Below are 16619 nucleotides of genomic sequence, written 5' to 3' on the forward strand. Positions count from 1 at the left end.
GTGGCGTCAGTAACTCCTGTTGTGAATTCAGTGCCTGTAGCTCCTGTTAATCAACAACCAGCAAGGCGGAATCCGTATCCTCGAGTTAATGTTGATCCTATCCCTATGACGTACACTGAACTGTATCCTGCTCTAATTCATAAGAAGCTGGTTCAACCAAGGTCACCACCTCCTGTTCCAGAGAAACTCCCTTGGTGGTACAAGGCTGATGCCACTTGTGCTTTTCATCAGAATGCTCCTGGGCATGATTTGGAAAATTGTTGGCCCCTGAAGAATGAAGTTCAGAGATTGGTCCGTTCTGGAATGCTCTCTTTCCGTGATATTGGCCCAAATGTGAAGAACAATCCGTTGCCAGATCATGAAGCGTCTGCTGTGAATATGGTGTATGGATGCCCTGGGAAGTATAAGATTTATCGTGTAGAACACATCAGAGGATCATTGGTAGAGATGCATGCCACTCTGTGTGAATACAGTCATTATGAACATAATCATGCTGCTTGTAGGATTTGTTCAGTCAATCCTCGAGGGTGTTACATTGTAAGAAGAGACTTGCAAGAGATGATAGATCAAAGGCTCATTGAGATTCTGAGGGATAGAGATGAAGATGATGTCAATGTGATTGAACCATGCTTTGAAATCCCGGAATGTGTAGAGATTGGTTATTATGGCAAAGCTGCTGTGGAACCTCTTGTGATATGTTTGCCTGGATCTGTACCTTATAGTTCTGATAAAGCTGTACCTTACAGATACAATGCCACCATGTTGGAAGCTGGAAAAGAAGTTGAGATTAAGCCTCTGTCTTCTGTTGAGAATATAGCAGATGTCAGTAGAGTGACTAGAAGTGGACGAGTTTTTACTCAGCCCCAAACAGTTGTGGATGTCCAGAGGAATCCTACTCAAGTGCCTGTGAACAATAATGATGTGACAAAAGTGAATGCTGGGTCATCTTCAGAAAAGGAGATGGATGAGATTTTAAAGCTTATCAAGATGAGTGATTATAAGATCGTGGATCAGCTGCATCGCACTCCGTACAAGATTTCTATAATGGAGCTGCTGGCGAATTCTCCTGCTCATAGGGATTCTCTGATGAAAATACTTGATCAAGCCTTTGTGGATCATGATGTGACGCTGGATCAGTTTAATGGGGTTGTGAGTAATATCACTGCATGTAATAATTTGAGCTTCAGTGATGAAGATTTGCCTGAGGAAGGAAGAAATCATAATTTGGCTTTGCATATCTCTGTCAGTTGCAAAGAGGACTCAATGTCTAATGTGTTGATTGATACTGGATCATCTCTGAATGTCATGCCAAAATCCACTCTTGCTAAGCTGTCTTATGGTGGCACACCAATGAGATTTAGCAATGTGATTGTCAAGGCTTTTGATGGATCGAAGAAATCAGTGGTTGGAGAGGTGGATTTGCCTATTGGTATTGGACCATTTGTCTTCAAGATTACTTTTCAAGTGATGGATATTTTCCCTGCATACAGTTGCTTATTAGGACGCCCGTGGATCCATGAGGCTGGAGCAGTTACTTCAACTCTTCACCAAAAGTTGAAATTTGTGAAAGATGGAAAGATGGTCGTTGTGAATGGAGAACAAGCTTTGCTGATTAGTCATCTCTCTTCATTCCGTACCATAGAAGCTGATGAAGTGGTCATTGGAACTGCATTCCAAGCCCTGTCTGTTAATGATGAAATCAAAAAAGATGAAGCTTCCATTGCCTCCTTCAAAGATGCTCAACTGGTGGTTCAGAATGGACATTCAGGAGTCTGGGGACAAGTGGTGAGTCTTCAAGAGAACAGGAATAGAGCTGGTCTGGGATTTTCTGCCTCAGACAAGTCTGTGATGAAGTCTGAATCTGCTTTTCGTCCTTATCAAGAGATGTTTCATAGTGCTGGGTTTCTACATCCGACTCTTCCAGAGGTGAACGCTATTGTTGAAGATGAACCAGAGCCAGAAGTGCCAAGCTTTGTGACCCATGGAAAGATGATTAAGAACTGGATCACCATTGACATTCCTGAGTGTACTCATGTCTCAAAGTAATTTGCTTTTATGTTTTTCAAAATCCTTTCATTCTGCCCAAGATGAAAGTGAAGTTGTTGGGGCTGTTTTCTGTTTGTTTTAAACATTAAAATCATCAATAAAAGTCATTTTGTTTCTGCATATAAATGCTTTTTATCTTTTTGCTTTTTTCTGGAAAGTGGTAACACAAAAAACCTTAAAAAATGTTTTCATTTTCCATAATCTGCACGATTACATGTTTGCATATATCTTTCCTTTTCCTGAAATAATAATCATTTGTGCAGATTAATCAATAAAACCGTTGAAAGTAATGACCCTGCGCCCTCTCCTAACTTCGAGTGTCCTGTGTATGAGGCGGAAGAAGAGAGTGATGAATGTATTCCTGATGAGATTTCCCGACTGCTTGAGCACGAGGAAGACACTATTCAGCCATATAAAGAGCCATTGGAAGTCATCAACTTGGGTTCTGAAAAGGATAAAAAGGAAGTCAAGATTGGGGCACTGCTTGGTCAAGATGTTAAGAAGAGGATGGTAGAGCTTCTTAAAGAGTATGTTGACATTTTTGCGTGGTCCTACCAAGATATGCCTGGGTTGGACACCGATATTGTGGAGCATCGTTTGCCGTTGAAACCAGAATGTCCTCCTGTCAAGCAAAAGTTAAGAAGGAGTCATCCTGATATGGCAGAAAAGATTAAAAAAGAGGTCTTGAAACAGATAGATGCAGGTTTCCTTGTCACTTCTGTATATCCTCAATGGATTGCCAATATTGTGCCTGTTCCGAAGAAAGACGGAAAAGTTCGCATGTGTGTGGATTACAGAGATTTGAACAAAGCCAGTCCGAAAGATGATTTTCCTCTACCTCACATTGATATGTTGGTAGATAGCACTGCAAAGTTTGAAGTTTTCTCCTTTATGGATGGTTTTTCAGGATACAATCAGATTAAGATGGCACCTGAAGACATGGAAAAGACAACTTTTATCACACCATGGGGGACATTCTGTTACAAAGTGATGCCTTTTGGGTTGAAGAATGCTGGTGCGACATATCAGAGAGCCATGACTACTCTTTTCCATGATATGATGCACAAAGAAATTGAGGTTTATGTGGATGACATGATTGCCAAGTCCCAATCAGAAGAGGGGCACATGGAAGATCTGTTAAAGTTGTTTCAGCGTTTGAGAAAGTATCGTCTCCGCTTAAACCCAAACAAATGCACTTTTGGTGTCCGTTCTGGAAAGTTATTGGGTTTTGTTGTCAGTCAGAGAGGAATTGAAGTAGATCCTGATAAAGTCAAAGCAATTCAGGAAATGCCAGCACCAAAGACTGAAAAACAAGTGAGAGGTTTCCTCGGACGTCTGAATTATATCTCCAGGTTCATTTCCAATATGACTGCTACCTGTGAGCCAATCTTCAAGCTGTTAAAGAAAAATCAGGGATGTGTGTGGAATGAAGAATGTCAGAAAGCTTTTGACAACATCAAAGAATATCTGCTTGAACCTCCCATTTTGCTCCCTCCAGTTGAGGGAAGACCTCTGATTATGTACCTCACAGTGCTTGAAAACTCAATGGGATGTGTGTTGGGTCAGCATGACGAGTCTGGTCGAAAAGAGTATGCAATATACTACCTTAGCAAAAAGTTTACCGAGTGCGAAACAAGATACTCGCTGCTTGAGAAAACTTGCTGTGCTTTGGTGTGGGCTGCTCGCCGACTGAGACAGTATATGTTGAACCACACCACCTTATTGATCTCCAAAATGGATCCAATTAAGTATGTATTTGAGAAACCTGCATTAACTGGAAGGATTGCTCGCTGGCAAATGTTGTTATCAGAATATGATATTGAATATCGAGCTCAGAAAGCTGTGAAAGGAAGTGTGTTGGCAGAGTACCTCGCTCACCAACCAATTGATGATCATCAGTCTATCAGAATAGACTTCCCAGATGAAGATATAATGTATTTGAGATCTCAAGATTGGGATGAACCGTTGCCAGAAGAAGGGCCTAATCCTGAATCCAAATGGGGTTTAATTTTTGATGGAGCTTCTAATATTCATGGCCATGGAATTGGCGCCATTATCATCACTCCACATGGATCACATGTTCCTTTCACTGCAAGGATATGTTTTGACTGTACAAATAATATTGCTGAGTATGAAGCTTGCATCATGGGACTTGAAGAGGCCATTAATTTGAGAATTAAGATTCTTGATGTTTATGGAGACTCTGCGCTTGTGATTAATCAGATTAAAGGAGAATGGGAAACTCGTCATCCTGGTTTAATTCCTTACAAAGATTACGCCAGAAGGTTATTGACATTCTTCAACAAAGTTGAATTCCACCACATCCCTCGAGATGAGAATCAGATGGCTGATGCATTAGCCACATTGTCTTCCATGTACAAAGTGAATTTCCATAATGAGGAACCTCAAATTACAATCAGGCGTCTTGACAGACCTGCTCATGTATTTGCAGTTGAGGAAGCAACAGATGAAAAGCCTTGGTATTTCGATATTAAGCACTTCCTCCAGACTCAAGAGTACCCACTTGGGGCATCAAATAAAGATAAGAAAACTTTGAGGAGATTGGCTGGCAGTTTCTTCATCAATGCTGATGTTTTGTACAAAAGGAATTATGACATGGTTTTGCTCAGATGCGTGGATAGACACGAAGCAGACATGTTGATGCATGAAATTCATGAAGGTTCTTTTGGTACCCATGCCAATGGACATTCGATGGCTAAAAAGATGCTTAGAGCAGGTTACTATTGGTTGACAATGGAATCTGATTGCTACAAGTTTGTAAAGAAGTGTCACAAATGTCAAGTGTATGCTGACAAGATTCATGTGCCTCCGACACTTCTCAATGTTATTTCCTCTCCATGGCCTTTCTCTATGTGGGGTATTGATATGATTGGCATGATTGAACCCAAGGCTTCGAATGGACATCGATTCATCCTGGTAGCAATCGATTACTTCACCAAGTGGGTAGAAGCTGCTTCATATGCTAATGTAACAAAGCAAGTTGTGGTCAGATTTATCAAGAACAACATCATTTGTAGATATGGTGTACCGAGCAAGATCATCACTGACAATGGCTCGAATCTGAACAATAGCATGATGAGAGAATTGTGTGAAAACTTCAAGATTGAACATCACAACTCTTCGCCTTATAGGCCAAAGATGAATGGAGCTGTTGAAGCAGCAAATAAGAACATTAAGAAGATTGTGCAAAAGATGGTTGTTACGTACAAGGACTGGCATGAGATGCTCCCATTTGCTTTGCATGGGTACCGTACATCTGTTCGTACTTCAACAGGGGCAACTCCCTTTTCTTTGGTTTATGGCATGGAAGCAGTGCTCCCTATTGAGGTTGAGATTCCATCATTGAGAATTTTAATGGAAACCAAGTTATCTGAGGCTGAATGGTGTCAGAGCAGGTTTGATCAATTGAATTTGATAGAAGAAAAGAGAATGACGGCTTTATGCCATGGTCAGTTATATCAGAAAAGAATGAAGAAAGTATTTGATAAGAAGGTTCGACCTCGTGTATTCAGAGAAGGCGACCTCGTGCTCAAAAGGATCTTGTCTTTCACCTCCGATTCAAGGGGCAAGTGGACTCCTAATTTTGAAGGACCATATGTTGTTAAGAAAGCCTTCTCTGGCGGTGCATTAATTCTTGCAACTATGGATGGAGAAGAGTTCCCACGTCCCGTGAATGCTGATGTAGTCAAGAAATACTTCGCCTAAATAATAAAAGAACAGCTCGCTAAGTTGAAAACCCGAGAGGGCGGCTTAGGCAAAAAAGAGCGTCTCGGTGGATTGAAAACCCGAAAGGGCGATCCAGGCAAAAATTAGAGACATAAACAGAATAAAATACCCGGTGGACCGAAAACCCGAAAGGGCGGTCCAGGCAAAAGTTAGGGATTCATGGCAAGTAACTACATCAGACAAGACTTGATCATCAGCAGTCATCTGTTTATCATGAAGAAGTTCGACACTTTTCAACGGAAGCCTTTGCTCAGGAATTCCCAGTTGAGAGAGAGGATGGGGTCATTACATTTCAATGTACCTTTTCCACAAAATTACCACTTTCCAAACTTTGTAATAATCCATGGGGTCTTGCCTTTTGCAGGCTACCATTCCATTAAAAAAGTTTGAGCCTTTATCTTTTATTGGCAATCTTATTTCTTTCATATCTCTCAAAATGTCATTTATTGTTGATAGTAATTTTTGAAACAAAGAGATAATTGATTTCAACAAAATCCTTTTGAAAATTATAAAAGAATTTTTACTTTGATTCATGAGTGCATTACAAGGAATGGATATGTTGATGTATTCATATGCAGAAGAATGTATTACACTCAATATACCTTTGGCCTGGTTCGAGTTTGGTTTAGAACTCAACTACGGTGTTCTCTCAGCTTCAATGTTCCCTAGTGTTGGGCAGCATATATTTTTGAAGCCATCAAAAGATTGATAGCAGTTTCTGCTTTGGTGTTCAGCTTGGGACATGCTTGATTATGTCATCTTCGTACACCATCTCTTTCTACCTCCAGTGGGACGTTGGTAGTTCACCTTCAGTGGAACGTTGGTGTATTTTGTTATCTTCATCGTCAGTGGTACGTCGATGTATTTCTCTTCAAAACCTTCAGTGGAACGTGGGTATGTGTTATCGTTAGTGGTACGGCGATACATCTCTTTCTACCTCCAGTGGGACGTTGGTAGTTCACCTTCAGTGGAACGTTGGTGTATTTTGTTATCTTCATCGTCAGTGGTACGTCGATGTATTTCTCTTCAAAACCTTCAGTGGAACGTGGGTATGTGTTATCGTTAGTGGTACGGCGATACATCTCTTTCTACCTCCAGTGGGACGTTGGTAGTTCACCTTCAGTGGAACGTTGGTGTATTTTGTTATCTTCATCGTCAGTGGTACGTCGATGTATTTCTCTTCAATACCTTCAGTGGAACGTGGGTATGTGTTATCGTTAGTGGTACGGCGATACATCTCTTTCTACCTCCAGTGGGACGTTGGTAGTTCACCTTCAGTGGAACGTTGGTGTATTTTGTTATCTTCATCGTCAGTGGTACGTCGATGTATTTAGTTCACCTTCAGTGGAACGTTGGTGTATTTTGTTATCTTCATCGTCAGTGGTACGTCGATGAGTATCTCTCTTCATATCATCAGTGGTACGGTGGTATATATCTCTTCATATCATCAGTGGTACGGTGGTATATTTCTCCTTCATATCATCAGTGGTACGGTGGTATATATCTCTTCATATCATCAGTGGTACGGTGGTATATATCTCTTCATATCATCAGTGGTACGGTGGTACATCTCTCTTCATATCATCAGTGGTACGGTGGTATATATCTCTTCATATCATCAGTGGTACGGTGGTATATCTCTTCTTCATGTCATCAGTGGTACGGTGGTATATTTCTTCTTCATGCCTTCAGTGGAACATTGGTATGTGTTATCATCAGTGGTACGGCGGAACATCTCTTCAATCATCAGTGGTACGATGGTGTGATTTCTGTTAACGGAAGATTGGCGTTCTGATTTAGGATGCATACTTCCTCATCCCCAGTGAAAGAGGATGATCCCCTTTTCTCATCCCCAGTGAAAGAGGATACTATAATCTCTCTGACGCGAAGTGTTTTTCCAGAGAAGTTTCTTTTCCCACCAAAGTTCTGTCTCTCCAACAAAGTCTTGCCTTCCCCAGTGGAGTCTCTACTTGCAAGACATTTGTTTCCCCAGCGGAGTTATAGCAAGACATTTGTTTTCCCCAGTGGATCACCTGTTACTCCCCAGTATTGTCATGCTTTATTATCATCGCATGCATTCATTAACATTGCATTGCATCTTAGGATCAAAAATTGTGTCTTATATATTTAAGTCTCTTCGATTTTTGTCAAAGCGAAGATTTCCAATCATCGTATTTCCAGATCGAAGAAACTTAAATAGGGGCATCTGTCATACCCCAATTTTTGACCCTAAGATCCTATATCATTCATATCCCAATCACTAATCAAGAGCTTCACTTGGAAGTTTGTTTATGGTGTTGTACTCACCTCATCAATGAGAGGGACCATCAAGCACCAATGATTGTTTACCTTGTATGCATATTATACTAACCCAAATACCAAAAATATTGCTTTGCTTCTTTGTAGGCTTTTGTTTTGTAGGTACCAAGCCAAGACATGCAATGAGCAAGGCATTTTTCACATTTTTGACTGATGAAATCGATTTCCCTACTGGGTAAATCGATTTCCCTGCAGCAATCTTCAACAAAATCACATTCTGGACAGCATGAAATCGATTTCCCTCCTGGGTAAATCGATTTCCCTAGTGTATTTTGCGCCAATTTCTCTTCTGGAACAGAGTGAAATCGATTTCCCTCCTGGGTAAATCGATTTCCTTCAGGCAAAATTCAAAAAAAATAGAGAGGGAAGCTTGATTTGATTTTGGCACCTATTTTCTTTAACCATCTTTGTCATTTCACCAATTTTCCACCTCATCAAAATTAACCCCTTCATTAAACCCACTTAAACCTCATTTTACCTTTTCTTATCATTTAAACACCACTTTAATCATCAATTAAACATAAGCTAATTACCAAATGCCAAAAGACCAAATTGCCACTACTCTTGCTCCAATTCTATAAATAGAGGCCTTGCCTCTCTCATTTCTCAAGCTTTGAGAGCCAAAAAACCTCTTCCAATTTCTCTCCTCATTCCTACCAAATTCACCAAAGCTCTTCATTCTTTCATAAAGTTTGTGAGTTACATCTTGAACCTCACAAACTTTGAGCTAAACCACCATCCATTTCACTCTTTTTTCTTCAATTGTTGAGAGATCAAGATTTGTGTTGGTGATTCTTGAAGTAGATCCAAGTTTGTGCAAGATTTGGTAAATTTTCTTCATCCTTTTTGTGTATCATGATGTAGATCCTTTGTGGTTTGTGTTCAATGCATCTTTGATGCTATATTGGTGCTATTTGTTGTTGATTTGATGGAAAATTCGTGCTCCAATTGATGTGTGATCATAAGGTGTTTGTATGTTTGTTCAAGTCAAGTTTTATGCCTCTAAATGCTGTTTTTGCTGGATTTTGCACTGAGGAAATCGATTTCCTTAAGGCTGAAATCGATTTCCTGCTGAACGTAACTTGTTTTTTTTGAAAACTGCACTATGGAAGTCGATTTCCCCCTGCATGAAATCGATTTCCTGCTGGCAGAATGTGGTTTTTTGCCTTTTTTATGCTTGTTTTGGTTTCCTACTTCCTCCACTTCATTAATATCATTGGATCTAGGATGTTGATAGGTTTGAAATGACCTAATCCATAATATTAGATGAATGATATTAATGATAGTGTGAGTTGATTATCTTTTGTGTTTTCATTCTTATTTTCATCTTATCTTTCTTTTGATCGATGAAAGTCTTAACATCTTGAGAATTCTATGGATTCTTGATGAAGACTAGATCAATTTGTGTTCATTGTTATCTCTTCATCTTATCTTTCTTTTGATCGATGAAAGTCTTAATATCTTGAGAATTCTATGGATTCTTGATGAAGACTAGATCAATTTGTTTTCATTCTTGTGATTATCTTTTGTGAATTTTATTCTTATTCCTCCATTTCATTAATATCATTGGATCTAGGATGTTGATAGGTTTGAAAGAACCAAATCCATAATATTAGATGAATGATATTAATGATAGTGTGAGTTGATTATCTTTATGCATTTTATCTTCTCCTTCATTTTTTTTCTATTGATCGATGAAAGTCTTAATACTTTGAGAATTCTTATGGATTCTTAGTAAAGACTAGATCGTTACCTATTTTCTTTTCGTGCGGTATTGCTTTCGGAAGGCGATCTACATATCGTTCTTCTCGCATGCATTAGCACATAAAGTTTTGACCGGCCTCGTTGTAGGGTGATTTCTACATAAATCACTTGGCGATCTGCTTAACATAGCGCAATATTTCGTGTCCCGAATAAAAAAGATCAAATATGGAAGAGAATTGTATGCGGTTGATTTAAGACTTGTGGAGGTTTTTATCGTGTAGTCGCTATGATTTTATCAAGCTTCTGATAAGCCCCATTGACTTTAAATCCGAGTACATCATTCACTCACCATAGATCTTCATACTAACTTTGATAACATACTTGACAAGTTTCAAGATGGTTATCTTTAACATTTAACAACTAACTTTAATTTCCGCACCTTTACTATACCGCTCTTTATATTACCGCTCTTTATATTTCTCGCTTTATCGCTTTATTTTATCATTTCATCATATTTACTTTCCGCCATTTTCCCTTTGTCCACTTGGACATATGTTTATGCTTCCGTCATTTTTCTTTTGTCCACTTGGACCATACTCTATTTTTCTTGCTAAAACACTAATAAATAACCAAAAATCTAAAAAATACATAAGGCTCTCTTTGGACTATCGGTTACTATCCCTAGCATTCTGGAGATTCGGACTTATGGACCTAGTACCTCTGGACCTATTCTATTATTATCCTGTGATTGTTCTGTCTGTCTGGCATTGTTCTGTTGTATGTTTATGTGTGCAGGTATTTCCTTGAAAGTCCTTGATGGTTAATTCCAAGGCATTGAAATAAGGATTTTACCCGAAAATAGCCGTTACTCTGCCCGATTTTCGTCAGAACCTTAATGTGTTTAATGCAAAGTGGTGCTAAGACAATAAGTTCATGTGGATCCCCAAGTGTTAATGTGTTGGTACTGATAAATCCAAAGGATGGGAAAACTACCTTGGCTCTTAATGTCAAGTGTTGGCTTCTTACTTGGTTAGGCCGTTTCTTTCCTTAGCTTTTATTTTACGCAATAGGATAGCCTCTTCATCTCCTTCCCATTCTTAAATTTTCAAAATCTTCTCCCTTTTTCAAAAAATATTCTTATGTTTGCAATCTTTTCAAAACCTTTTCTTTAAAAATATCTTTCGCCCTTAGTGGCTTTTCTTCAAAAGTTTAGACACCGTTAATTGTCGAAACGAGTGGTTATACCCCACGATTTTGAAATTGATTGATAATAACGAGATCTTTTCCGCGTGAGAGAGCTAGTGGCATACTCGTTGATTTTATCCGAGTTGGAGCCCTTCTTTCATTTGCGATGCAAAGAACTTGTTTGTTCTCATGCTCAAGATCAATGGCTGAGTATTTCTCTCTAACGACACCAAAGTGTTTATTCGTTTTAAAAACGTTTTTCCCAAAAGCGGAACTACATTAGCTCTGACTTCTCCATTGCACCGAGGAGGTATGTAGGCCCAAAGCTTAACGCTTTGCCGAGCTTATTTTGAAAATAAAACAAACCGTTTTTTAGCACACACACAACACAGATTTTCAAAAAGGTTCCCGTGGAGTACCACGGATATGAGGGGTGCTTTAAACCTTCCCCTCATATAATCAACACCCGTACCTGAGATCTCTTTCTTGTTTTAAAGAAAACAAAACTTTGGGTTTTTCGTTCTTTTCCCTTTTCCTTTGAAAAAATAAAGCGCGGTGGCGATTTCAAAACGGAATATTGATTCGAGTCAATCCCATGGCTTCGATATCAGATTTTCCCCGCTACACTCGCCGACTGAGATAGTATATGTTGAACCACACCACCCTATTGATTTCCAAAATGGATCCAATTAAGTATGTATTTGAGAAACCTGCATTAACTGGAAGGATTGCACGCTGGCAAATGTTGTTATCAGAATATGATATTGAATATCGAGCTCTGAAAGCTGTGAAAGGAAGTGTGTTGGCAGAGTATCTCGCTCACCAACCAATTGACGATCATCAATCTATCAGAATGGACTTCCCAGATGAAGATATAATGTATTTGAGATCTCAAGATTGGGATGAACCATTGCCAGAAGAAGGGCCAGATCCTGAATCCAAGTGGGGTTTAATTTTTGATGGAGCTTCTAATATTCATGGCCATGGAATTGGCGCCATTATCATCACTCCGCATGGATCACATGTACCTTTCACTGCAAGGATATGTTTTGACTGCACAAACAATATTGCTGAGTATGAAGCTTGCATCATGGGACTTGAAGAGGCCATTAATCTGAGAATTAAGATTCTTGATGTTTATGGAGATTCTGCGCTTGTGATTAATCAGATTAAAGGAGAATGGGAAACTCGTCATCCTGGTTTAATTCCTTATAAAGATTACGCCAGAAGGCTGTTGACGTTCTTCAACAAAGTTGAATTCCACCACATCCCTCGAGACGAGAATCAGATGGCTGATGCTTTAGCCACATTGTCTTCCATGTACAAAGTGAATTTCCATAATGAGGAACCTCAGATAACAATCAGGCGTCTTGATAGACCTGCTCACATATTTGCAGTTGAGGAAGCAACAGATGAAAAGCCTTGGTATTTCGATATTAAGCACTTCCTTCAGACCCAAGAGTACCCACTTGGGGCATCAAATAAAGATAAGAAAACTTTGAGGAGATTGGCTGGCAGTTTCTTCATCAATGCTGATGTTTTGTATAAAAGGAATTATGACATGGTTTTGCTCAGATGCGTGGATAGACACGAAGCAGACATGTTGATGCATGAAATCCATGAAGGTTCTTTTGGTACCCATTCCAATGGACATTCGATGGCTAAAAAGATGCTTAGAGCAGGTTACTATTGGCTGACAATGGAATCTGATTGCTACAAATTTGTAAAGAAGTGTCACAAGTGTCAGGTGTATGCTGACAAGATTCATGTGCCTCCGACACTTCTCAATGTTATTTCTTCCTCATGGCCTTTCTCTATGTGGGGTATTGATATGATTGGCATGATTGAACCCAAGGCTTCGAACAGACATCGATTCATCCTGGTAGCAATCGATTACTTTACCAAGTGGGTAGAAGCTGTTTCATATGCTAATGTGACAAAGCAAGTTGTGGTTAGATTTATCAAGAACAACATCATTTGCAGATATGGTGTACCGAGCAAGATCATCACTGATAATGGCTCGAACCTGAATAACAGCATGATGAGAGAACTGTGTGAAAGCTTCAAGATTGAACATCACAACTCTTCGCCTTATAGGCCAAAGATGAATGGAGCTGTTGAAGCAGCAAATAAGAATATTAAGAAGATTGTGCAAAAGATGGTTGTTACATACAAGGACTAGCATGAGATGCTCCCATTTGCTTTGCATGGGTACCGTACATCTGTTCGTACTTCAACAGGGGCAACTCCCTTTTCTTTGGTTTACGGTATGGAAGCAGTACTCCCTATTGAGGTTGAGATTCCATCATTGAGAGTTTTAATGGAAACCAAGTTATCTGAGGCTGAGTGGTGTCAAAGCAGGTTTGATCAATTGAATTTGATAGAAGAAAAGAGGATGACGGCTTTATGCCATGGTCAGTTGTACCAGAAAAGAATGAAGAAAGCGTTCGATAAGAAGGTTCGACCTCGTGTATTCAGAGAAGGCGACCTCGTGCTCAAAAGAATCTTGTCTTTTACCTCCGATTCAAGGGGCAAATGGACTCCTAATTTTGAATGACCATACGTTGTTAAGAAAGCCTTCTGTGGCGGTGCATTAATTCTTACAACTATGGATGGAGAGGAGCTCCCCCGTCCCGTGAATGCTGATGTAGTCAAGAAATACTTTGCCTAAAAATAATAAAAGAACAGCTCGCTAAGTTGAAAACCCGAAAGGGCGGCTTAGGCAAAAAAGAGCGTCTCGGTGGATTGAAAACCCGAAAGGGCGGTCCAGGCAAAAATTAGAGACATAAACAGAATAAAATACCCGGTGGACTGAAAACCCGAAAGGGCGGTCCAGGCAAAAGTTAGGGATTCATGGCAAGTAACTACATCAGACAAGACTTGATCATCAGCAGCCATCTGTTTATCATGAAGAAGTTCAACACATTTCAACGGAAGCCTTTGCTCAGGAATTCCAAGTTGAGAGAGAGGATGGGGTCATTACATTTCAATGTACCTTTTCCACAAAATTACCACTTTCCAAATTTTGTAATAATCCATGGGGTCTTGCCTTTTGCAGGCTACCATTCTATTAAAAAAAAGTTTGAGCCTTTACCCTTTATTGGCAATCTCATTTCTTCCATATCTCTCAAAATGTCATTTATTGTTGATAGTAATTTTTGAAACAAAAAGAAAACTGATTTCAACAAAATCCTTTTGAAAATTATCAAAGAAGTTTTACTTTGATTCATGAGTGCATTACAAGGAATGGATATGTTGATGTATTCATAATGCAAAAGAAGAAGAATGTGTTCCACTCAATGCACCTTTGGCCTGGTTCAAATATGGTGTAGAACTCAACTACTGTGTTCTCTTAGCTCTGATATTCCCTAATGTTGGGCAGCATTTATTCTAAAGCCATCAAAAGATTGTTATAGTAGTTTTTTCTCTGATGTTCAGCTTGAGACATGCTTGATTATGTTATCTTTCGAACTCCGTCGCTTGAGTTAATTCTTGTGCTAAGTTTTGGCAGCATATGCATCATTAACATACATCAAAAACAGTCATACATTTCACACTTGCTATCATGAAGTTTACTGTCAAACAGATTGCTCTTTCATTTAGAGTGTCTTAAGCAGAAAAAAAACTCACTTTCCTTGAAAATCCCCACTGAATTTGTTTCTAGGTGGATAATATGTTTCAGTTTTTTTGTTCAGATGACTACGAACAGAAGACCAGTGAGTTTCTCCCTCACATGATGATGAATATTGAGACTAGGCATTTATGTATGCATCCTCAAATCATTGAAAAAGTATTATTGATTGCTCTTCACCATCATTGGTACAAAGGGGCAGCTCTTCATGCCTTCAGTGGAACGTTGGTATGTCTTATCGTCAGTAGTACGGCGGTACATCTCTTTCATCGTCAGTGGTACGTCGATGATTTTTCCCTTTAATATCATCAGTGGTACGGTGGTATATCTCTTTCATGCCTTCAGTGGAACGTTGGTATGTGCTATCGTCAGTGGTACGGTGGTACATCTCCTTTTATATCATCAGTGGTACGGTGGTATACCTCTTCATGCCTTCAGTGGAACGTTGGTATGTGTTATCGTCAGTGGTACGGCGGTACATCTCTTTCATCGTCAGTGGTACGTCAATGAATTATCCCTTTTATATCATCAGTGGTACGGTGATATACCTCTTCATGCCTTCAGTGGAACGTTGGTATGTGTTATCGTCAGTGGTACGGCGGTACATCTCTTTCATCGTCAGTGGTACGGCGGTACATCTCCTTTTATATAATCAGTGGTACGGTGGTATACCTCTTCATGCCTTCAGTAGAACGTTGGTATGTGTTATCGTCAATGGTACGGCGGTACATCTCTTTCATCGTCAGTGGTACGTCGATGATTTATCCCTTTTATATCATCAGTGGTACGGTGGTATATCTCTTTCATGCCTTCAGTAGAACATTGGTATGTGTTATCGTCAGTGGTACGGCGGTACATCTCTTTCATCGTCAGTGGTACATCGATGAATTATCTCTTTCCATATCATCAGTGGTACGATGGTGTGATTTCTGATAACGGAAGATTGGCATTCTTATTCAGGATGCATACTTTCTCATCCCCAATGAAAGAGGATGTTCCCCTTTTCTCATCCCCAGTGAAAGAGGATTCTATAACCTCTCTGACGCGAAGTGTTTTCCCCAGAGAAATTTCTTTCCCTACCAAAGTTTCATCTCTCAAACAAAGTCTTGCCTTCCCCAGCGGAGATTTGCCAGCAAGACATTTATTTTCCCCAGTGGAGTACCTTTTACTCCCCAGTGTTGTCATGCTTTATTATCATCATATGCATTCATTAAACATTGCATTGCATCTTAGGATCAAAAATTGTGTTTTATATATTTAAGTCTCTTCGATTTTGTCAAAACGAAGATTTCCAATCATCGTATCTCCAAATCGAAGAAACTTAAATAGGGGCATCTGTCATACCCCAATTTTTGACCCTAAGATCCTATATCATTCATATCCCAATAACTAATCAAGAGCTTCACTTGGAAGTTTTGTTTATGGTGTTGCACTCACCTCATCAATAAGAGGGACCATCAAGCACCAATGATTGTTTATCTTGTACGCATATTATACTAACCCAAATACCAAAAACATTGCTTTGTTTCTTTGTAGGCTTTTGTTTTGTAGGTACCAAGCCAAGACATGCAATAAACAAGGCATTTTTCAAATTTTTGACTGATGAAATCGATTTCCCTACTGGGTAAATCGATTTCCCTGCAGCAATTTTCAACAAAATCACATTCTGGACAGCATGAAATCGATTTCCCTCCTGGGTAAATCGATTTCCCTAGTGTATTTTGGGCCAAATTCTCTTCTGGAACAGAGTGAAATCGATTTCACTCCTGGGGAAATCGATTTCCTTAAGGCGAAATTCAAAAAAAATAGAGAGGGAAGCTTGATTTGATTTTGACACCTATTTTCTTTGACCATTTTTGTCATTTTACCAATTTTCCACCTCATCAAAATAATTCTCTTCATTAAACCCACTTAAACCCCATTTTACCACTTTTTACCATTTAATTGCCACTTTAATCACCAATTAAACACAAGCTAATTACCAAAT

General features: G+C 39.4%; 1 protein-coding gene across 1 annotated transcript in view; it reads left to right on the forward strand.

Annotated features, from left to right (window-relative positions):
- The window catches only part of LOC131624732 (uncharacterized), a gene marked incomplete at its 5' end in the record, with an annotated part of 44736 nt that overhangs the window by 810 nt on the left and 27307 nt on the right, over nt 1-16619 (forward strand). Inside the window, one exon of the mRNA XM_058895652.1 lies at nt 91-1978. Within this exon, the coding sequence (XP_058751635.1) occupies nt 91-1978 (1888 nt within the window). The remainder of the gene's footprint in view (nt 1-90; nt 1979-16619) is intronic.

Source organism: Vicia villosa, unplaced genomic scaffold, assembly GCF_029867415.1.
Source record: "Vicia villosa cultivar HV-30 ecotype Madison, WI unplaced genomic scaffold, Vvil1.0 ctg.000159F_1_1_3, whole genome shotgun sequence".
Lineage (NCBI taxonomy): Eukaryota > Viridiplantae > Streptophyta > Magnoliopsida > Fabales > Fabaceae > Vicia > Vicia villosa.